General features: G+C 25.5%; 1 protein-coding gene across 2 annotated transcripts in view; it reads right to left on the reverse strand.

Annotated features, from left to right (window-relative positions):
- LOC112598701 (disintegrin and metalloproteinase domain-containing protein 11) overlaps positions 1-25,166 on the reverse strand; it is a 235,438-nt gene extending 210,272 nt beyond the window's left edge. For both annotated transcript variants that reach the window (XM_025345244.1, XM_025345245.1), the window contains exon 1: positions 24,638-25,166. In XM_025345244.1, coding sequence (XP_025201029.1) covers positions 24,638-24,743 — 106 coding nt within the window. In that variant the 5' untranslated portion in view covers positions 24,744-25,166. The remainder of the gene's footprint in view (positions 1-24,637) is intronic.
- Positions 25,167-25,456: the final 290 nt, after the last annotated feature.

Here is a 25,456-nt window from a genome sequence, read left to right on the forward strand (position 1 = left end):
TAGTAATAACGGTGGTAGCAGCAGCGTGAGACACGAGTAGGTACTCGACGGTGTTTTCTCGTCCGCTTTATAACATGTCCTACCCGAATATTGGTCTAAATATAATATGTGTACATTGTAGGACACATAAACACATTCTAGATAACGGTGTTTGTATGAGGAGGGGAGTTAGATCTCACTCGAATCCTCCATTCCCAATTTCAAATGACCTAGGGACTCTAGCTATATATACGTCTTTTAGTTACATAAATAATCTATTTATAGTATATACATATATAAATATATATTATTAAGTTTAAATTATATAATGCATATTGTTAAACTTAAATAAATCAATTATAAACTATCTGTACACTTAATTATAAAGATAAATAATAAAATGTATATATATATGTATATAAATCAGTTACAAATATATCTAAATCGAATTCTTAGTGTACTTTTCAATAAAGAACGAATACCTTTATACAAATAACTCAATGTGTGATCTATTAAAAATAAATCCAAAAATAGGTATCTGCTATTTATTAAAAAACCAATATTATTATTACAAACAACATTTAATGGTAAACACAAGATATGCAACTAACAACAATTTTTATGTAAAAAGATCTAAAAAAAAACAACAAGCATCAAAACTTTAAAATATCTACCATTTTATATAATAAACCTTCCAATTAATTAATTTTAAAAACACCTATAACAAAAAATATTAACCCTTTGTTGACCAAACTTAGAATTAAAATTATTTTTCCATTTTTTTTTGCATAAAAATATAATAATTGACCTATTGATAAATAAGTGCACCTTTAAAAAAAATTTTTTTAGCCCAAATTTGAGTAAGTACCTGGTACTAAAATGTACCGTTGGTCATTTAGCACTTTATTTTTTTACATACAATCTATACAAATCAAAAAATTATTTTTGCAAAGATAATTTTTTAAAATTGTAATATTATGTTTGGGTTCTAAATAATACAAATTTCTCAAAATATGTATATGAATTTAATATAATAACAAATATTTAAAACCTTATACATATGATTACTATTTTATTTTTAATTCTAAAAATGATAGAATCTAGATATACATGATATTGTCGACGGGACAACCAATGACTAACGTGAAATAGCTAATCAGAACGGCCCGACGGTACTTTTGAGTCCATTTCATATAATCAGATATTTTCCATTCTTTTAATATATTGAGATATAAACAATTACAATATTTATAATCTAGACATAATTACTAACAATTCTATTGGATAAGAATGCTAAAAATAGCTTTTGTACGTATTTAAAAACCAGTCTAATGTTCGCATGTTTAATTCTAAGAATGTTAGTGTACATTGCTTACTTTGACAATTATTTACACGGTATATTTCTAAATTTGGACCATAGTTTTATTTTTTTCTTGTAGCTAAAGAGGTACTTGTGCGTACCAACGGGTCACTATAAAGATAACCAAATATTTAATATATATTTATTTGTACTGTGGTACTCAGAAGTACCGTCGGTCGACAAAGGGTTAATATATTAAAATGAATAAACACAAATCAAACATAACATATTATTGTAGCCATTTACTGTAAGCTACATAAGTAATTAGGCATTTTTCTTCGTAATTGTTATTTTATATCTCAATAATTATATTTTTGCAATGTAAGATAATTCTATTATTTAATAATGTACCAATAAAATACTACATGTATATTATACCATATAAATAGACAAGTCTTCTCAATGGGACCAAAATTCATAAGTGTATAAAATTAAATATTTACATAGATGCATTGAATTTAATACACTTTATTACAAAATATACAAATATACTGTGTAATCAAATATTATAAAATAAAATAAAATTCCCCTTTTGGCCATTTTGTCTATTATTCCTCAAATTTAAAGGTAAAAATCTATTAATATGTTTAAATTTTGAATTATTTACGATAAAAATACTATTTATTTTTCAGACGACAATATTAACTACCTACAAGCGTTTTCAGTAGACCCGAATAGATAGTGCACAGTATGCAGAATCAGGAGTCATACAACTTAGATTACACCATGGTTTTAAATAGTGAGGTCATAGATACGTTATATTATAGACATAACATATTATTATAATGCCATTATTTGGTACGGGTGAGCGATAGTAATTGCTATAGATTTGATACGATTAAAGACTGTATACTAGACCAGAGAATCATCCTTTATTTTATGCGCCCTTGGTTCGATGTATTATTTTACAGGGTCGACTTAATTTTAATGGCAAAGTCGGTGGGGAATAGAGGAATCCAATGTTAAAACCTAAAATCAAACAGCGATCCTCGCCAAATTTTTAACACGAAACGCGAATTCACCCGCTGTATCAGCAAATACAATATTATAAAATTGTATGATAACGCATGTAGGTAGTTGCATGTACGGGAACGGGCATCCGGGCCATGTTTATGAAAAGGGGCGTTAATATTTTAAAAACTAAAATTTCAAATTAAATAGTTTTTTTTTTCTCTCTGGAAAATGTACTGAAATATTACTATAATATATTATAGGTAAGTGGACCACGAAGGGTAGTATTTTTCCCCCGAGCGTGAAAATCGTAAATACGCTGACGTACGAACGTACGACAACATTGCTATATACTATATAGTATATAGCCTATTGATGTATATATTGTATTATTAGTAGTTTATAATACTATATTACAGGTTATGTATACAAGCAGTTTATTGTTCTCGTTCGTCAGTCCGTTGTCCACACTTAAAATATAATAACAACGGACACTTCTTTTCGTCGTAATCGTATACGCACACGCACACACTTATGTACATAAAATATAATGTTATAATGTGTATAATACCATTATCATACGTATTTATGGGTGTGTTTATATGCATTCATATATTATATGTACACATATATAATATATATATATAAGTGTGTATATTTATAACACGCATACCGGGATATTCGTCAACGGTTTACAGGACGAACGGGCGTGTACACACACGCCACGCTCTCGAAACAGGGCGCGGGCTTTTCCGGGTGCAATAAATATCGAACCCGCTCGCCGTTGGACTTGGGAAGCCCTCGGGGCACCCGTGGCTTTATATTCCCTTGGCTACAATTCAACTCCGCAGCGTTAATTTGGCTTCGAGTTTTCGTTCGTGTTTCAAATGATTTGCGGCGCGCTGCCTCTGAACTTCGCCGCCCCATGCTGTTTTTCTTGTTTGCCTGCTTTTTATCCCCACCCTCGTCCCATGTCACCCCATGTCCATGAATAAAAATTCGGTATTTTTCTATTCGTCGAATAATAAATGTAGAACCTCAAAACATTGTATTTTTTCTTTTAATGCATTGATGTCAAACACTCGCGAAAATAACATAGTAAGTACACACCTGAAGTCTAACTCTATTCCATCTACCTATGTTTAAATACTTATCACTGAAAAAATGATAAGACTACTACTAATAATAGGATTCAAATTCAACTATATAAAATCTTAACGTCAACCTACTTCAATGCAAACCGATTAAATACAGGAAAAATAATCAAAAATAGAGTAACATATAAATATATAATACACGTTGTATACATAATTTTTAAAAAATTCAACACCGATCATTTTTAAGGAGTTCGATATAGACAATTTTCAAAGTCCGTGTCGTGTAAATATGTGCGTAGAGATGACCTTAGTGTAATATATAATACTAACGTTTCTCACTGTTTTTTTTTTTATTTTTTTATCGATGGAATCTTTTTTATGTCCACTTTCATCTCGAAACCCCTAATTTATTTCAATAGTTTAAATGCAACATTATTTATAGAAATTAAAACAATAATAATAACAACATTTATTTTATTTAAAAAATATTTTTAAAATTAATCAAAATTTCCTAAATTAACAAACAAACCGGGCTTTTAAATTTAATAAAATTAATGATATTGCTTTTTATTATTACAATTATACTTAATATTAGGCTTTATGGATGAAAGTTGAATTTTTATGACAGGTCCGGCATCAAGGTTGTTACGATATTTCGTTTTGGTTAATACATAAACTAAAAACCTCGTTTCTCACATATACATGAGTAGTTTCAAATAATAAAAGTGCCAATGCGGCCTTTTCATGATAGTTGAGGATATTTATCTTTTAAACTACATCGAAATTCCACAAATAGCATTAATTTAAATTTGACTTGCAATAATGAATTTTTATAAATGTTCATTTTTCTTTGCTGACATAGTAGAAAGTCGTGTATTGACAACAAAGAAATTTTTAATCTACAATTAATTTTGATATTTAACCTGCTATTCATTTAGAGAATAATGATAAAAAGTTTCACTCAAATCATTCAGATGCTGGATAATTTCTTAAGTCAAGTTATTGGTACCTATGTTAATAATCAAATTCGTTGGAATATATGCACATTTTTCGAATTCTAACTTTTTATCGAAAACAAAAATTTTATCGTGATCAATAAATTTAATTACTTATTTACGCTGATAAATAAAATAAAGTTCTATTAATCTTTATAAAAATGTCACTTAAATAAAACATTTTAAGTACTTTGCCATATTTTATCAATAAATCATTCTTGCAATTCAAAATTGTGTTCTAAAAAAAAGCTCACGTCTTGTCTAGTAACTCAAAAATCTTTCATTACCTCAATGTGTATAGTAAAAAAATGTATACACTTTCCATATCTTTGCATAAAATTTTAAACAAGTAGTTATTTAAAGGCTGATACATTTTATGTAGCTTATAATTTTAACAACCACATCAAATATATTCTTATATCTTTTCAAAACTGAGTTCAATTTCAATTGTTACCTACTTACGTCGATAATATTGTTAACATCTAAATATAAAACGCAAAAGCTATTAATATAATTTATTTATCCAAAACTTTCAAGTTAAAACCAATAAAGTTTATTAAGTAGTAAAAATTTATAATTCACACATAATCCATATGAACATAACAAACACGATATGCTATCGAAATACATGCTTGTATAGAAACTAAACCGTCATTATATATTTATTACAATTACATAAATACGTAATAGTTTTTTGTTTTCAATGTATTCATTACCTCTTATTTTATCTTGCTAAAAAGTTCAATAGTCAATCATTAAAACTAACTATTATATGAAAGGCAAGTGAATCAAAACACGATAAAAAATAACTAAAGTATCAATATATCTTAAGTTAATTTTTATAAAATAGTTATGTAGAACTCTTAAATGGTATCTATGAAACCCAAAGATTTCACAAAACACAGTTTAAGAAACACTGCTCTTTACGTACAGTCAATTTTTTCATTATCCAACACTTCGCTCACGCGCATGTCTTCAATCTGTAGTTGACAAGTAATATTTTTCGTTAAATACAGAACGTAGAATAAGTCCATTGTACAACAAAGTCAGTGTAATAAAAAGTCTGAAAACATTTTATAATTCGCTATAAAGTTAACTTGAAATCGATCATCCCTCTTTTATGATTTTTGTGTTGCAATTCTGTAAAATCACATTTAAAAATGCTGTAATTTTTACATTTTAAAATCAAATTTTAAGGAAAAATAAGAGTGAAAATTTTAAAACTTTTAATTTCAAGTAAACGTTATAGCCAATTTAAATATGTATAGTTCTATCAGTACGATGGATCAAAATTATATTTCAAATGTTATGTTTTCGTAAAAATATCTAAATGTTTCAAAATCATAAATATAACAATATTATTCGTTCTGAGGGAAGTAGATACTGATACTATTTTTTTCCACTTATGTATTTGAAAATGTATTTTATACAGATGATCAAACTTCAATTATAAGTACTTGAGTTATTGAAAATCTAACGATGATAGAACACGGACAATCATATCATGTATATATTGTGAACAGCTCTAGTATTTTTAATAAAATTTAATTTATCATTCTACATCATATAAAATTCTAAATCACTCGAAACTGTAATTGATCCATATAATTGTGAACTAATTATTGAGCAACTGACATGAAACAACGTATTAACTACTTTGAAGTATATCTTACTTCCATTAAAATAATAATTATAACCATAAAAAAATAATTAAAATATATGTATTAACAATTATTTGATAATTCATGAATTATTAAATAGACTAGAATTATCTATACTATGTTAACACTGAACCACATATATTAAATTACTGAAATGGATACATTTAAAAACAAGGTTTAAGTATAAATATGACATCAAGTGCTTTTGTTACGCTGCTATTACGTACCTACATACATAATACTATGTCTCATCGTCATCGTCACCGTACATATTATAATATTTATGTATATACACTTCTATTCAGATCCTATGTAAACTTATACAACTATTTGAATATTCAATAAAAATTAATAATTGAATGTTTAAAATATTTACATAAATTAATTAGGTAACTTAAATTTATGTAAAATATAAAAACAAATATTGATATTTAAATAGCAAAAATCTGAATAAGTTATATAATACGAAATATTTAATATTTATAAACTACTATTTTATATTTACTAAAATTATTAAAATTTATATAATCTTTCATTAACGTATGGCAAATATTACACGTTAATGAAACCAAATATTTCTTTGGTCATATTAAAAATTGTATTGTCGTAAAAATTAATTAGCAAAATCTATAGCTCCTCAACGAAATACATTTTAAATAATTTAAAGAGTTGTAAGTGGATATCAGAGTTGAGTGTTTCATGAATTATCCCAAGCCAAAGATACTCTACTTGAAGAAAACTTTAAATATTTATCGTTAACTTAAGATTCATTATCCAAGTAGTCAAAATAACTTACTTTGAGGGATTAACACCTTTTTTCTTGATGTTTAGCTTTTAGCAACTAATTAAAATAAAACATAAATATTATAAAATAACTTACATAATATGAATTTTATGTTAACATTTTAAACTATATAATAAATGATATCATATTCAAAATCTTACTGTATTGGAATTATTCAATCATAATTTTGAAATTGTATCACTAAAAAATAATATACATAAATATATGTGCCTGCGGGTGTTTTTATGTAAATATAATAAAAAAAGAGATACGAGATTTGGAAAAACCATCGAAGCAGATGTTTTTAAATTTGATATCCATAATAAATCATTGAATTGGAAAATCGGTTCTTAGTGATCCTCAATTTGTATAGAAAGAAGGTAAAGATTTCGTTAACAGATGTTTGTTTATGCATTTCTTTATCAAATATGTTTTTGTATTTTTTATCTAAGTCAAAAATGTTTTGGCAATTTATTTAAATTGTGTTATTTTTCCAATTTATAAATGTACTAGACACGTTTTAGTTGAGGTTCAAAAAAACAATAATAATAATCATGAAATATCTAACCAAACAAAATATAATTTTTATGGCACAAATGAGCGAGGTTAGGTATAGCTTATAATTTTCAAAAAAATTAAGCTTATTACCTATTTATTAGTTCCCTTTTGTTTAAAATAATTTTTATTATTATTTATTGGTTATTATTTTTATTTTTTTAATTCCTACAATTGACTATAATTTAAATAAAATTGTATTGATTATTATTTGAGAAAAAAATATATTACTTTATTATAATTATACCATGTAAATTTGGCATAATGGGCTGTCGGTAAAAATATATCTTTTTTTTATTTTGGCGCAAATGGGCGATGCCCATCTATATGATATATAAATAATTACAATAGTTAGGTAAGCTTAATATTTAGATAGTAACACAACACTAAGATAAAATTCCATACATTTCTTGTAAAAACTTTTATACTCAATATTTAGAATTAAGAAAATCGATGTTTTATACACTTAAACATTGACATTGTGACTACACACAGCAGAAACAACTGATAAACTGACTGGTAGTCTTCATACTCAAAATTATACATTTCAAAATTAGTACCATCACTTAATTTATATTAAGTTTTGAAAATAGACTCCACAAATTTTTATTCTCTCTGAACACTTAATAACATATTTCGGTCCAACAGACTATTCTCAGGGTCGCATTAATCCGTCGCTTGAAAGACTGTTTGGCAAACAAATCAATACGCAATAGAAGGAAACCAATCTAACCGTGTTTCTCTTGTGAAATAACGTTTTTTTCCGCCCTCTGCTTTCTTCCAACTCTATGTCTCATCTTTATCCTTTTTTTCTCTTGTCTCACTTTTTCTTTAGCTGAGCAAAACGAATGACAAAAATACTACGCCCTGATTGCTGCACGACCGCAAGCCGTTCTTTTCAATTCGCTGAGGTCGCATGATATAAAGGCACTTGATGATATTTTCTCTCTACTCCACTAGCTTAAGGGAATAGGACAAAACTTCCAGCTGCACTAATAGTATTGGGTAGGTGTATGTTTTTCTCTTCACTACTTTTTTTTCATCAGAGAAACGTACTGAAAACTATTTTATTGTAAGTGTAAACGCCTGTTACTACATAAACAGGCCGTTAGGTCCAACGGTAAATAACGGGTTAAAGAACAACCAAACTCCCCCTTTGAAGCTTTATATAAATAATAAGAGTGTGTAGATAGGAGGCTAAAACATGTCGTAAATAACACCTTAAAAGCTCCATTCTTCAGAAGTAAAATGCACTTTCCCTCATCTTTGCCATACAATTCTTCACGTCACCATGTAAGCAGATTCATTGTGAAAAGGTCGCACCTGAGCATTAAACTCTAAAAACTAGCATTTCGTTTTTATAAATTATTCACCTTGGTCGAGGTGGTTTCTCTTAGAAATATTTATGCTTTTTTTATCTTCCGACTATTCCCTACATCTATGAAACATTAACCGTGCCGTTAGATTTACCGCTTTCAAAAAATAAACAATTTCCAACAAAAAATCACATTCCCCTGAAATATCTTCTTCTTTAAAGTACTTTTCAAAAGTGAATCAAAGAACTGATTTTTTAACTTTGAATTTTAAAAATTATAAATTAATAAACATAACAAGACATTTTGGGTTTAAACTTAATATGCATAAATTCTTCATTAAAACATTACAATCCTTTATATTTGTTATACATTATTAATATAATATGTATAAATTATTAAATAATCATGAGAAATTAGCTTGAAGTTTAAAATATTTTTATTTTTTTTTCCCCGATAAATAAACTATAATATACACTCTTATTCATATCATTATAATTTTATTTATTTAAAAAAAATAAAATAAAATAATAACAACACAGTGTAAACGTATATTTGTAAATTATAACGTATCTTAAAAGTAATAACTAATTTTATATCAAAATATCTAAGTATACTTCTCTATTATTTATTTGTTCAGATAAATGAACGATTTTTATAATAAATAAGTGTTGTATTTGTACATATTGTAGTTTAAATACTCGATTTTATAATACTGCATTTTTTTTTATTACATTATTTTTAACTTTTCATCCTTAATTTTATATTATAATTATAATATAATTAATATCATTTAAATTTTTAACACTATAACTACACAATATATACCATAATTTACTAACCTAAAGACACTGTAGTTATTATTCATAAAAATATACAAAATACCTACCATGGGTTCTATAAAAATCTGATTACTACTTGAAATAAAATAAATGACAAGAAAGAAAATAATTGAAGAAAAGTAAATAAATAATAAATAAAGTCAATAAAACAAAACATTATGTATCGATAAACAATAATAAAAAAAAGATTCTGACCTTAAACGGGAAAAGCTATAAATTTTCATTAGTGTCGTTTTTACATTTTCCATGGGGGGACAGAATAAAGTTTATAGCTTTAGGTTTTAGTGCTCAGAGTGAAAGTTTCGACGCGATTCAATTGACTAAAATAATCGGGTAACGACTTTATACAAAAATGGATTAGACCAAAATCAATTATTTAATATTAATGTTTAAACTAGATATACAATATTAGATAATTATTTCATTAATCAATATAAGTATATAATATTTAAATATTTTAGTTATGGTAATAAATTATAAGAATCGAATCTAAAATTTAAAATGAGTACTATTTAATTCTTTTATTTTAATTATATTGTTATATAGCATACTCATGTGATTCGTAAAGTATTTATAATGTTTTGTATTAGATAGATTATAATTTATGGCATACAAGTAAAATAAACTATTTAGTTTTTAAAAAAAACATTCCGTCATCATTTGAATTTTCTTATAACTTCACGTATGCTAAATACACATAGTAAATCTTATAATAAATTATATGGTGTTTTTAAAGATAATTTAAAAGAAAATACTGTTATTTGTATATTTGAATAAATATAAAATATAATATTTGATAAAAATGAGAATTATAATATTTATCCAAAAGAAGTTCAAATGCTTTCACGTGAGATGATGAAATAAAACGAGTGTAAGAAATTAGAATTTATCTAAAATTTAAATATAACTTTGTTGAAAAAGGTATCTTTGTATTTTTTTTTTTAAAATAAACACCAATGAATTTATACTTTACAGAGAAATGTCATTATGAAATGCTTTTATCGTGTTATCTGTCTTAAGAATGAAAGACTTGTAATATAAACAAAAAATTAAAATTCATAGATAGTTGCATATTATATTTATTGTGTTATAGTTGTCAGTATTTTACCATAACATAAATATAATACCATTTAAATATCCTCAGTCATAAATCAAATGTCTAATTTAATTTTAGTTAAATAATATTATTGTTTTCATCTTAGATTTTAAATACCTATATTACTACTATTTTTTTCATTTTAATAAGTACTCTAAACTAATGATAAATAGTTCATTTTTAAAAAATACGCCATATAAATATTAACTTCCCAAAAATATAAAAAAATACATTTTGCATTATTTAATTGGTTTACTAAATTATTTAAATTATTTACATATATTATATTTCGTCAAATGTCTTAGTTTTACAAATGGAATAAAATAGTTTTATCTATTCAAAATAGCTAATTAAAAACTTACATTCCTAATTTATCTTTCAAGCAAAAAATTATAAAAATGTTTTTATTTTTATTAATTTTAATCATTAAATTTATCATTTTTTCCGATACGCTTTATTTTAACGCAGTAAACTCTATAAATAAACATTAATAACAGATTTAAGACATATATAATACAAATAACCTACTTATTTGTAATATTATTATCTCAAATTTTTATGTAAATTATTTAATACTTACTTTAAATCTAACTAATTCTAAACTAAGATAAGACATATTTTGATTATTTCAATGATAAGTATACCATAACAAAATTTATTAAAGTATAAAAAAGAGCTATATTAACTAAAATTATAATGAATAAATCTCAACAAGAATAGTTTTTAAAGTTTAACTAGTCTTAAATTAAAATTAAATTAGATAATATGCATAATTGCATACAAATTAATTTTAATAACTATTTCATTGTTATTCTTTGACGTATGAAAAATAATGATAAAAAAAATAAAAAAATATCTTTTCAAAGAATCAATTTAGTAAAGTACTGATGTAGATTCAATATAATCGTACTTTTACGTGGAATTTTTAAGTGTTATATTTTTATGAATATTAAAATTTAATATTCTAGTTAAAATTAATAAAATAAGCATAAACCATATTAAATAGTTTGTAAAATGTTATTATACAATTTAAATATTCATAACAATTAACAATATTTAACTTATTTATAACAAAAAAATAATTATTTCACCTAATTATAACTAATTAGTTATACCATATAAACTTAATCTATATATTTTAAGTTATATAATCCAATATCCATATATATTATATTTTCATTTTCTTATTTTATTTCTAGTCTAAAGTTTAATGTTTTTTTTTTTTTTTTTTTTAATACATAATTTTACAGTTATTATTCTGCTATAACTCCATTAATACATAATATTATTGTTACAAAGTTAAAAATCATCCCTTCATTCGTAATTAAAGACAAACAATAAGTAAAGAAGAATTGAAATAAATATTATAGATGCAGTAAGTGAATATAGTAAAATTATAGACTATTGACATTTGCAAAAAAAAAAAAAACTCTCGAAAAACATAATATTAATTCACTATGAGTTGAAATATGGTAAATGGATTAATTTTTATTACAAGAATAAATAATTTTACAAACTAAATAACTTAAAATATCAATAGTAATTTTCATAGTATAATGATAATATAACATATTATAATGAGTAATGACATTATAATCACACATTGTATTAAAATAAAAACCTATACCATAAAAAACTACTTATTTAAAATACTTTTAAATAATTTCTATGTAAAACATTTTTTTAAATAATAAAATTAAAAAATATTTACAACTTATTGATAAGTGATAAATATTCATTTTATTTCATTGAACAACATAATCTCATTTTTATTTTCATATCACAATGTACATAAAAATACATTGCAGCCTTAGGTAATTATATAATTAAACATTTATTTATACAAATATTATGTGTTTATATAAGTAAAATATATTAAAGTACCACTACACAACTTAAAGTAACTATATAAAAATAATTATGTATTAAACATACTTTATACTTAATTGATTCTTCAATATTTTGAGATACATTTTACAAAACTTTAAGATAACCTTCAAATTAATATTGTGAACCTAATAAATATAAATTAAATATAAAACAATAGATACTTGATTACTCATATTTAAATTATAAAATATAAAATGTATTTAAACAATCATTATGAATTAATTTTTTAAATAATATATTTTGTGAAAAATCCGATCAGTATATTATGCGAAAATTATTTGATGTGAAAATGTTCAATGTGCTGATTCTAGGCTTATCCGCTTGCATATGCAACTGGAATACTAATTTTGGCCAAGCGTAAATTAAACGACTGCACAGCGCAGACCGAATTAAACTTGAAATTCAAAATTGAATTGACATAATTCTCTGCTTATGTCCCTTCACACACACACACACCCAGTATTGCAAAAGCATTAAAATGCTAATTGATTTTTCTCTTCTACACCGTGAATGAAAGCCCAATTTAATTATGATCCACCGGCAAAGGCGATTAAATATAGCTTAGAATCATTTTCATATGCATGTATAAAATAATAATAATATTAGTAATAAATTAAATAATAAAACCCTAATAAGTATAAATAAAGGTGAATAATTTTGTTGCAATATAATATTTTTTACTAAAAAAATTCAGCTATTTCATTTCCATTTAAAAGTAAATAGTTTTTAAAAAAAAAACATTCAAATCCCATTAAATGTTTACGCTCAGTAAACCTTTCAGTCAAAACTAAAAATATATAAATTTATGTATTAAATACGTTTTATATTTATTTTACATGGTTGGAACAAAAATTATTCATAAAATAATGTAAAGAAATAAAAACAAAGTTTTAAAAAACAATGTTATGTATTATAGACAATATAGTTTATTAAAGAATAGACCTTTGATATAAAAACTAAACTTTTGAGTTTCAAAAGTATTGATAAACAGATTAGTTTTGATTGTAAAATGAATTACACGCTGTGCTTAAAATAAAAATAATTTTGATATTCAATATTACTTACTTATTAAACTTAAAAATATCTATATTCTATGAAAATTAATTATTTATCTTTTGTAAATAATATATATTAAATTCAAAATATTCTAAATTTTATATGATATTTATGTGTTATTTATAATCAATATAGTTGGAATTAATTATTCATATCTATAAATGGAGTTTCTTCAGTGGAAAAATTAGGTTATTTCATTCCATTATTTAATGTAATTTTATTTATCAATTAAACTTACTGTATAATTGCATATAACCGTTAACTTAATAAAAATATTAATAAAATAAATATTATTAAGATTTTAGACTAGATATAAGACTATCATGTATTTGTGTTTGTATCTAAAAATTGAAATAAAAATTTTTTCTTTAATTTTCAACATTGAAAGTAATATTTTATAGTGAAATTTATTTACTTGATACTTAAAGGAATCGAAAGAAGAAATTTTTAATTAATCGTGAAAAACTGGCAAAAACAGCAGGAAACGGGAATTTTTATATAACAACATTAATTTTTGACAAAAATAATTTCGTTAGTTGGTTATAATTCAAAAACCTATTTTTATTTTTTATTTTTTTCATGACATGATAAAATTAATTTTGGATCTTTTTGAGTTATTGGTAGACGTTGAAATTTTCAAATTATTTTTTTTTATTTTGATTTATATTGATAACATTTTATTTTACTTGGTTAAATATTTGAAAATATTACTATACTATCTTCATAAGTTCTACCTTAAGCAATTCAAAAATATTAAAAAACATTTTTTTTAAATCATGAATATTTAAAAAAAAAATTTTGAGTTTAAAATTTATAAGTTTCAATATTATCAAAGGTTAAAACATTTTCAATTACTCTCACAGGAATTTAAAATATCTTTATTATAAGCTTTTTAAATTGAAATCTTAACAAAATTGAAATAATATTACAGAAAAATAAAACCATTTTACTAAAACACCAGGTACTAAATAAATTAAATTTTAAAAAGGCTCTTAAAATTTTCTCAGTTAGATTTCGAATGTATGTTAAAATTTTACATATAACAATATTTATATTCAATATAACTTATTAGTCGTCAATCAATATTGTGAACTTGATGGAAACTTCAAGATTTTTTTGACTACAGTGAAAAGAAAGAAGGATTTGTACACTGACTGAAGAAATAAATTACCATTTTATGCAAATTATAATAGTATGACGTAGCATAAACATTTATTATTTTTAATACTTTTTAAATTATTGAATAAAAAGTAAAATACAGTTTAAAGTACATTGATAATTTAAAAACAGATGGGTGCAATGTAGTATACTTAAAATTTAAGTCAAGGATTATTTTCACAAAGAATTTAATTTAATTCTTGTTTTTAATACCTGTCAACCTATCAAATTATTTTTTAAAAAGTTTTAATTATTATTCCCTACTTATCAAATATCTCATAGATGAAATAGAATGCTTGCTAATCATACAATTATATGATCACAATTTACAACATAACAACTTAATTATTATTAATTATTTTTAATGAATTTGAGTACTGGAAAATTATAATACAATTAAATATTTTCCACAAAGTTATGTTTATGTTTATTAGATGTTATTATTTGGTATGTACTTTAAAAATATCAATTTAAGTATTTATTTAATTTACAATTTATCTACTTATTGTAACGGGACATTCCAAGCATTTAATGAAAACGCTTCTTTTTAGGACACTAATTTTAACTCTACTCAAAAATCAACCTTTAACACCAAACAATACATATACACTAAAACACTAAATAAAAACCCAGGGCTGAGTTATATAATAATTTGCAAAGTAATGTGAGAGTAACAAAGGAAGACTTTCACATTATTAATGCACTCAGCAGCAAACGGTTTGCTTATCAAATAACTACAGAAAATTTACCCGACCAACAAACTTTGATTATTTACTACTGATCTTAATCAACACTTCTAAGCTTCAAGACTGCAAGAGTAGAAGGACCAGAAGACAACCATCCTCTACCTTACAACTATCAAGAAATCTCAATAATACAGTGATAACAACTAATGACAACAGATTCTCTATTGCAAGCTTACAAGAAATTACCGATACTACAATCATGGTGACCAGTAGCAGTAGAACAGGCAAGTCAACAAGAGCTCCCTAAATACGGTGACCATTCAGAATCCAGTAGTAGTTACCGCCAGACAAACTATCAATTGCTTTTCAGAATATGGTCAATCAAAGACCAGTCAGTTTCCTAGTTACCATTACACCTACAAGTGTTCTCAATTGTGGCAACGATCCAGAAACTAACTACGATCACCATCCTGAGAGCTAATACTAGCGAATACAGTGATTCAATGAGGTAAAAGCCACACCCGAAATTTACCAATTATATCGTTCAATATAACGTTACCAGTGATCACGGGGGTTTGATGACTCCACATCCATTAATATATTTGAAAGCAAGAAATCCTACAGATGCTCGAGACCTTATATCTGCCAATCGACAAACAAATCGAAACCGTTTTTATTATCAAGACCCATGAACAAAACTGTTCCATAACTGAAAATAGCCCTTTTTAGAGTCAATATATTGGCAGATGATTTAAACTTTAAAGCCCATATTCCATACTGACTACCCAAGTAAAAGACTTATATAATAATTATAGAGTAAACCAATGAGATTAGCCTAAAATCCAGTGATATGATTAAAACTTAGGGAAAGGAGATTTACATTTCAAAAAAAAAAATTTTCACTTGTCAAAAATTTCACTTAAAATACAGTTATATACACATGAAAATGATACATTATAATACATGAATATCTAATAGTACGTTATACATCTTGATTCAATAAATTATTTATATTTATAAGTGATTTTTATACTAAATATATATTTCTTTATTCAAATGAAAAGTTCAAAATAATAAAATATATTATGATAATATTAAGTTGTATAACATTAAATCATCAATCGATTTTTTTGTAATCTTATCTTACTTTATTATACATACTTGTATTTTTAGTTTCTTCACTATCACAATTTTCTTCTTTTTTTGAAAAATATTAAATAATTCAATTTTGTTAGTTTTTTGAATCCATAACACAAATTTTAAATTTTTATATATTATAATTTTAGTTTTTAGAAGTAATACGTTTATTTCACAAAAAAAAAAAAATGATAAAACTAACACAAAATTAAAAGAACTAATAAATAATTAATAAAGTAAAATAATTTAGTAAATTAATAATTATTAATTAACAGTGATAATTTAACATGAAACAAGATTCACAGGAATTCACAGATTTTAATAACGTACATTTCCCTATCCCATACCATATTCAGATTATTGCAATTTTTTTATATGTATGAATTTTTAAATATACTTGTTCTAAATATTTTGTTCAATCGATATGAAAGTACGAAATAACGAGTTAAAATTGATATTTTTCGAGCATTAAACATTCACAAGCCATATATAAGTACAAAAACCAAGATAGTTTTATTAATAGATTATATCGATATATCGATTATATAATAAAACTATTATATTACTATAAAAATATCTATTAAATTAAATGATATAGCTTATTAATAACCAAAATTCCCAATTTAATTTAATTTAATTTAAACAATAAACACAAAAATACATTATAAAATTGAAAAATAAAATAATAGTTAATATAATACTCTTTCACTGGTCTCAGAATACAACATATTATAGTTAATTCATTTAACGTAGTTATAGCTATAAATTACATATTACATAAAACTACAAAAGTACAGTATAATAATCTAAAATAATAATTTAGTGAGACCCAAATTTTTGTGCATGTTTGTCATAATGCGTATTTTTCTAGTACTTCATTTTAATAATAATTGGTTTCGTTGTCACATTTCTTAATATATTTTGTTTTTTATTCCACGGTGTTCCTCCGGGGGTAGGTTTTCTCCTCTGTTCATCGCATTTTATCTCTTTTTTTTTTTTTAACGAAAACTCTATCTGGGATAATAAAATGGTCCCCAGGCGAATGGTATACATTCATTCTTGTCATTCCATTGAATTATACGTTTCACCCTCAAATAATAATTAAGATACGAAAAACCCGGTTTGAAAATCCACACTTCTTTCATTTTGGTAATGTAAGTAACAATTCTTTTAATTTTCTGGTTACCTCTTAATATTATACACTAAATGTTACTGATTTTTTACACTAATTATTTAAAAAAACGATAAGTGAAAAACTGTAAAAAATCCGTTTAAATATTGTTACATTTCGATATTTTTTTTATAGTTTTTGAAAAATTGTCAACAATTGTTTAGTTTGATAAACAGAAATTTTTCATTAATTTCTACTCGTGGAATTTTCACTTAACAACTTACATGTTGACTTCAAAAGAATAAATATCATTGTAAACTATAACTCTTTCCCCTCGCTTGGAACCTGTACTAAATACAATAATGATAATTATTGAGCATGATGTTTAAGTTTTATTTGGATTGTAACTAATATTTTTAGATTGGAAACTAAATATTTTAATTTATTTTAAAGACTCTCTTAACTTAAAAAATAAACTATTATAAATTTTTATCAAAACATGAAAGGTAAAAAAAAATAGAATTAAACTTTGTACTTGAAATTCTAAATAAAAAAAAAAAAAACAATTTCGTCTGCTATCTAATACTTTATATTGTATTATATGTAATATAAAACAGTGACCACTATTAAACATCTATACCAACAATACGTAACACAATTACCATCACTCCTTTAAAAATTGTATTTCTTTCAATTCTTGTTTCAAAACTCCGTGAAATGTACAACATTGACTTTGACTGACATATTATCCACATAAACATATACAAACACACCCTTTTACCTCAATATAATCTCAGACCCGTCATCTGAAATAATTTTCAACATTTTAAATCCCAAAGTATAAAGATGATGTTGAATAATTCACGAGCTGAATCAATCTTGTTTTGATGAGTAGGGAACAGGGAAGGAATATCAAGGGTACAGAAACCCGGTGATATCAATTAATATAAAACTGACTGAGTAAAGAGGAAATAGGTTTGCTCACTAACGAGCAGTGCGATGCGGTAGTCTTGGCCATTAGAAATTCAAATTTTTACTTGAACCGCCATCACCACCACCATTGTTGCTATGAACACATTACCGAGACCGAATAAATTACTTCTGAACATAGGAAGGAGGGGGGCGCTTGTTATGCTTAGAGGTGCAAGTTATGAATGGTACCGACAACTTCCACGCCCGCCACTATCCGTACTTACCACCACAAGTCACTACTACCAGTAACCAGTACAAGACAAGTTTGTATTGTCTTGTAGAAACTATTCAAATTCGAACAAGAGCTGAGCCCGATGGGACCGCAAACACGTCTGGTGATGATAATAGACTTTCTCGACGTTCGACTGCACCGATCCAAAGCATTGTATATTATTACATCTTCAACTAGCACAATAGTTCATTGATTAAAAATGATATTATATATCTATATTATATACATATATACAGTACTGAGTATTTTCTGATCATACTATTGGAGAGGTGAAAGCTCAAATTTCATTGGTTTTGTTTAAGCTCTATAATAACTTTAATAAAAATTCTTTAAGATAATACGAATGGTTTATCTATTTATAATATAATTATACTCGATATTAATTTATTTTATTACATTTTATATTTTATGACAAATTATAAATTAAGTATGAACAAAATTCCAAATCTTATTATTATAATCAGTAAATAGTTTAATAGTTACTATGTACCTAATATAATTCAAATCAATTTATAAATGTAATAAATTATTTACAAATAAGTACTTATAATGAATAAAAAATGTTAATTATACTTTTAAGTTTTAAAATAATTAACATTTTTTATTCAAAGCGTAAGTGCTTTTTAAAATTTATTTTCAATATAATATACGATAAGTACTAAAAATATTAAATTTGTAAATTTTTATTATTAACAAGTACTTTTTATAACTAAAAATATAAGTTAAACTTACTAACTCGTTTAACATTAAATAATAATAATAATTTCCTGATTAGGTATACACTTTATAACAATCAACCAATATAAATTCAATTTCATAAAACATTTTTATTATTTAGATTCTCTTAACACTTTAATATTTTCTAAAACAAGTTAAAAAAAAATACATTTATGACATTTTTTTTTATGAAGGGGTTGAGTTAAACGTATTATATGAAACATAAATTATAAGTTAATATTAATAGTGTACCATGTACCTACTATTACTATTTTTTTATCATAGCAAACTACTTATACCCCTCTACTCACGTTTATACCACTAAATACAGGTGTTTTGTAAGTATTCTCATGGGTATGCTCCGAAAAAACAACATTTTTTAATTTTATTTCAAGTACCTAGGTATATAAAGTTATCATTGCAAATATTAGTTTTATAAATATTTAACTAAAAGAAAACAAAAAAATAATCCTTATAAAATACATTTATTGGCGTAATAATATTTAATTTTTTTTTGCTTTTTAATCATCGGCATAATTTTCTACTATTTACTTTCACAAAATTACATTTCACTTTTACATTTCTTTAACTATAAAATATGAAGAATTTTTTTTATTTATTACCTTTAGATTCACTAATTTTATTCAAACATAGTAAATATAGTAAAATATACAATTTTTTTTTTTTTTGTTATCACTCTATACAATTATCTATTACCATTTTTAGCTATGCGGTTAAAATTATTATTATAAATATTTCATAGTAATCATTCATTAGCTTATTTTACAATGGCAATCAATTTTTACATACAATATTAAATACTCAAACATCAATATAAGTTATTTTTTATCATACAGGGTAACTTATGAATTATTAATAATACATATGTCACACTGTTACAGATATAAACATATATTATTTTCATATGTTTCCCTCGTTCAAACATTGCAATATAAATTCTTCATAATTTAAATTGCGTTTTACGATATTATTTGGTAGTCAAAAATTATTTTTCAAAAATATTTTTCGCACTTAGAAACTATTTAGATATAAAATAGAGGACAGGTTTCTATAGGTTTAATGAACTAGGTTTAGTGGATTTGTTTGAAGACCAAGAGGAGGGGTTGAAATATGGGATTATATTTTCCATTAGCGTTCCATTAGCGTTTCGGACACAAGGATTTACCACGAGAGCTTTTCTGGGTACCAAAACCGGCGCTCTTTCTCCAAAACAAAACGTCTCCTACGAGCCCACTGTTTCTCCGATTGCGCAACAAAATATTATTCCATTGGGATTTTATCATATTCACAAAAAATACCACTTGAGATATTACTTCTTTTCCCCCGGTGTATTATTTTTAAATAACGAAAATCTATTAAAATATTTTAATGCTTATAAAGTTTTATACTTTTAATGTATGTCTTTAAACTTTTATTATACCTCCTACATATTTTTATTCTTAAATTTACAATCAATAAAAAATAAAAAACAAATATGAATTTAATTCAGTATTAATTGACTTAAAAGTTAATAGTTTACTGTGTTAATGTTTACCGAAAAATAATTTAAGTTAATAAAACTCGTAGATTAGCTATAATAAAACGGCATTATTAAATATGCAATAATCAAACAAATAAAGTTAAATGAAAAATAGAAATAAAATACATGTCCGGTATAATAATTGGAAAGTACTTTAATATTTTAATTATTTCATGCAATTCGTATAAACTAAAAATTATACAATGTGATATAATATTCATAATTTAACGCAAAACATGATAAATTAATAACGGTGAAATACAAACTACATGATTATTGATTAAAATAAATTATTTTCACTTGAAAGTTATACTAGTTAAAATTGTATACATTATGTATGACATACAACAATTATATGTATAGGCGTATAGATAATCAATTATGTATACATGTATAATCTATATATTTGTAATTTAATATAAAAAATAATAAATAACAAATGAGTATAGTTGAGTAATAATTTTGATTATCATATTAACATATTTATTCTCATTTTTCGAAAACTATTTCGAGCATTTAAAAGTTTTAACGATATAACCAAAGAACTTCGCATTTAAAGTACCGCTAAAATCATATTTTTGACCGGTTATAATTTTTTAAACACTATCCCTTTTGCAAAAATAAAAATAAAATAATAACAAACAAAGCTAATAATTTTCATCATACAACAAATATACACGAGAATAAGACCGTATGTACATTGTACAAACGATAAAGTTTACAAAATTATATCGTAAAATATATTTATTATAAAGGGTACAAAATATTATAAAATGTGACATAAAAATATGCAGAGAGTGTATATATTACTGAGATCTAAGTATAGTTGACCACATCCACGATGTACATAGAAAAAAAGACTTGAAGAAAGGCTCAGATAAAAGATTTTTATTATACTTCTATCATATTATCAATCATTTATAAAGCTCAGGTAACTTAATTCAACGTGTATTTATATATTATCTATGTATATAAAATCTACTTATAATAAATTATAAAGCTTTTACCATTTATTATAAGGTAAGTAAGAAGATATTATTAGAAATGTAAAATATGTTTTAAAACCATGTCCATTGAAAATTCAATAATTAAAAATGCACTATACCTCCATTAGCAACCGCATGTATAATTTATATTGATCAGATATTATGTAAAACCAAAACCCAATTAAATAACAAGTATATTAATTGTATATTTGTATTGTTGTCATGTTCGTTTTATAAAACAATATTTAATGGTTTATTGTTTTTGAAAGGCGGATGTAGATTCATTTTGTTTCATTAAATAACAATTTTTTTTCTAAATATTATTTAATGGTTTGTAAAAAATAAGGTACTTTCATAAACTCGTATAATTAAATTTTACAATTTTGTTACATCCTTTAAATTATTTCTTACATATCCTTAAGATATTAAATAATAGAATCAATATAAATTTCATGAATTATATCTTTCAAAATTAAAAATTAAAAGACAATTTTAGAGAATACCATTGTTTTAAAACTGTTATTTATTCCAGTAATTAGCAATGATATTTGAACCTTTATTAGAAAAGTTATATCTATTTCATTTCCTTTTGATTCAACATTGAATATCTAGTTGGGTAATAGTCAATATGGCAGTATCCATTTGAATGACAAATCACTGGATCAACTCTTTTATTCTACCCACCGCCAATTTATTATAGCTATCATCGTATTAATTTTTAAGAACATCACTTATTAAATTTTTAAGAAAAAATGTAAATTGATTATTTTTTGATAAAAACACGATAATTTAAGCATAATATTTAATACATTCTGAGAGTTATTTACTTGGCTTTGTGACAGTTAATTATTATTGCGAAATTATAAATGTAGGTATGGACAATTTTTATTGTTCTATGTGTTTTTTACAGGTGATATAGTCATAATAATTTTCTATTTTATTACCACGTTATATTGAGCTAGCCTATTTTGTTAGAAATAAATAATAATTAAGTAACCAAATTGTTCTAGGTTTGTAGAAGAACGTTATTTCTTTTTTACTATCATAAAGTTTACAATAAAACAAAGTTAAAATGTTGTAGTTCTAACGTCTGTAAAATCAAAAATAAGTGGACTGAACTAGGACAATAACATTATACTGCAGTTCACAAACCACAAATTTAGTTTCTCACAAATCGTGTTAAATAAAATCGTATTATTAAATAACGAAAACAAATGAAATAATATATCTCAATAACATTTGGTAAACTTTTTGGGCGCAATTTAGTCAATCTGACAACAGATAAACAAATCTTACACCGGCATTATGCAATCGAAACAATATCGTGTGATGACATAGATCTCATTAATTATGATTTGTAGAACATAAGCATTACACTCACATAAAATATACACACGGACATTTAAGTCTCCTTAGCAGTGAAACGGTATGATGCTAATATAATAGTAATAATAATATAATTAATAAACACACGACGCCTAAATGCAATATTTGTATTTACTACTATGATTTTTCATATTCTACAATAATGTATACTATAATTTATAATATAAATTTATATTTATAGATAAATATTTCTTGATTTGTTTTCTACAAACTTAAAAACTATTTGACGTTTTCAATTAAAGTTATAACAATTGATTCCTCGAGACTACAAGGGTGTTTATTTCTTCAACTCATATAGAGTACTATCTAAACTTTACCTATATCATGTTATAGGGTGGCTCAATCATAAATTTAGTTTTTGTTCATAAAAATTGAATATTTTCTGGTTGATTTAAATGATTCAAATGACTACATATTATATTGATATTATAACTAGTAAAAATATGGTATATACAAATTTTTACATATATATTTAAGAAAAAAAATAAATATTAAAATCAAATACTATTAAACATGAATACTAATTGCAACCTTGCAATTCTGGGCATATCTTTGATAATTTGATACAAACATAATATAAAGACAAATACCATTCTTAACGGTATCGAATTTATGCCGGATATTAAACATTTGTTGAATTCATCACTAATATTTTGTATTTACAACAAAAATATTGTATACAGAATTAATAGAAGTGCAAAGTCATAAAATAAATAGTTTTGATTGTTGTGTTCGTATTATATTATTATAAATCGACTGAAACAAAACGATAATTAGAAAGATTAATCCCAAGCCGGGCGGCGCGAAATCGGGTAATAACAGCTATGGTTACGTATTATTAAATATTAATTTAACTATTTACATACGTATATTGCCTACACATAATATGACGATAAGATATACTACGTCGTTAATATGATACCTACGTCACTCTTACACTGTTCAATAGAACACTTTTCGAAAACTTATCAAAAGAGAGGGGGGCTTCTAACACTAGCACCAAGTACACCGAACCGACAAACTCGTTCAGAACAAGACCGCGGTCCTCGGGTCCTTGCCCGGGGACGGAAAACGACGTGCGCCCAAACACTCGGGCACCGTTATTTAATTATTATCATACAGTGAACACAAACCTCGTTTGTTGTGGACGTTCGAGGACGACGTAGCAGCTCGGCCGGCTGGCAGCACGGTCGTGGCGCACAACAGCAGGACACCCAGCCGCACGTACAACGACAGCATGGCTCATTTGCAGCGCACATGACCGCCGACCACCATCGTTCACGTTGTCACGCGGCGTCGAGATCCCTCCGCGAAGCCGGTTTCTTATCATACGCTTCGGCACTCGCACCACATCCGTCGTACCATCGCGCGTGCGGTCGACTCGCGAACCCCCCCGGCGGGTACCACGACCCCCACAAAATTAAAACGACCGATTCGCGAACAACTGCGGCGGGTACCGGATGCAATAATATTGTAATAAAATATTATTATATAATAATTGTGTGCGAACGGCACGACGTTCGTGCGTATATGTGTGTATGCGATTGTGTGTACGCGTGTGTGAGATGGAATGAGAGAGAGAGAGAGTGAGAGAGAAATAGGGAGAGAGAGCGAAAAGGTGCTGACGTGGTTGTGTGTACGTTAAGTGATTTTTTTTTTTTTTTTTTTCATGCGATGTTCGGCGTTTAGATAACCTGCCGCGTTTCGCCGCCGGGACGCAGCACTATCCGGCCCGGCGGCGGCGGGGTGCTGTTGCCGCCTGCCCGTCCGCCCGCTCGCCTCCATACACCTGGTTCTCAAGCATGAGATGGGATCGCCGGTCGCCGTTGCCGCCGCTGCCAGCCCGCCAGTCCGTTTGCCCTTTATTCGCACTCGACCTATTTCGTTCCTCCCGTCTATAATAACTCGTGTACTCGTGGCGGCGTTTCACCATATACTCCTCTGCCCCCGCT

The sequence above is a fragment of the Melanaphis sacchari genome, unplaced genomic scaffold, assembly GCF_002803265.2.
Source record: "Melanaphis sacchari strain LSU unplaced genomic scaffold, SCAv2.0 Contig4_pilon_pilon, whole genome shotgun sequence".
Taxonomy (NCBI): Eukaryota; Metazoa; Arthropoda; class Insecta; order Hemiptera; family Aphididae; genus Melanaphis; species Melanaphis sacchari.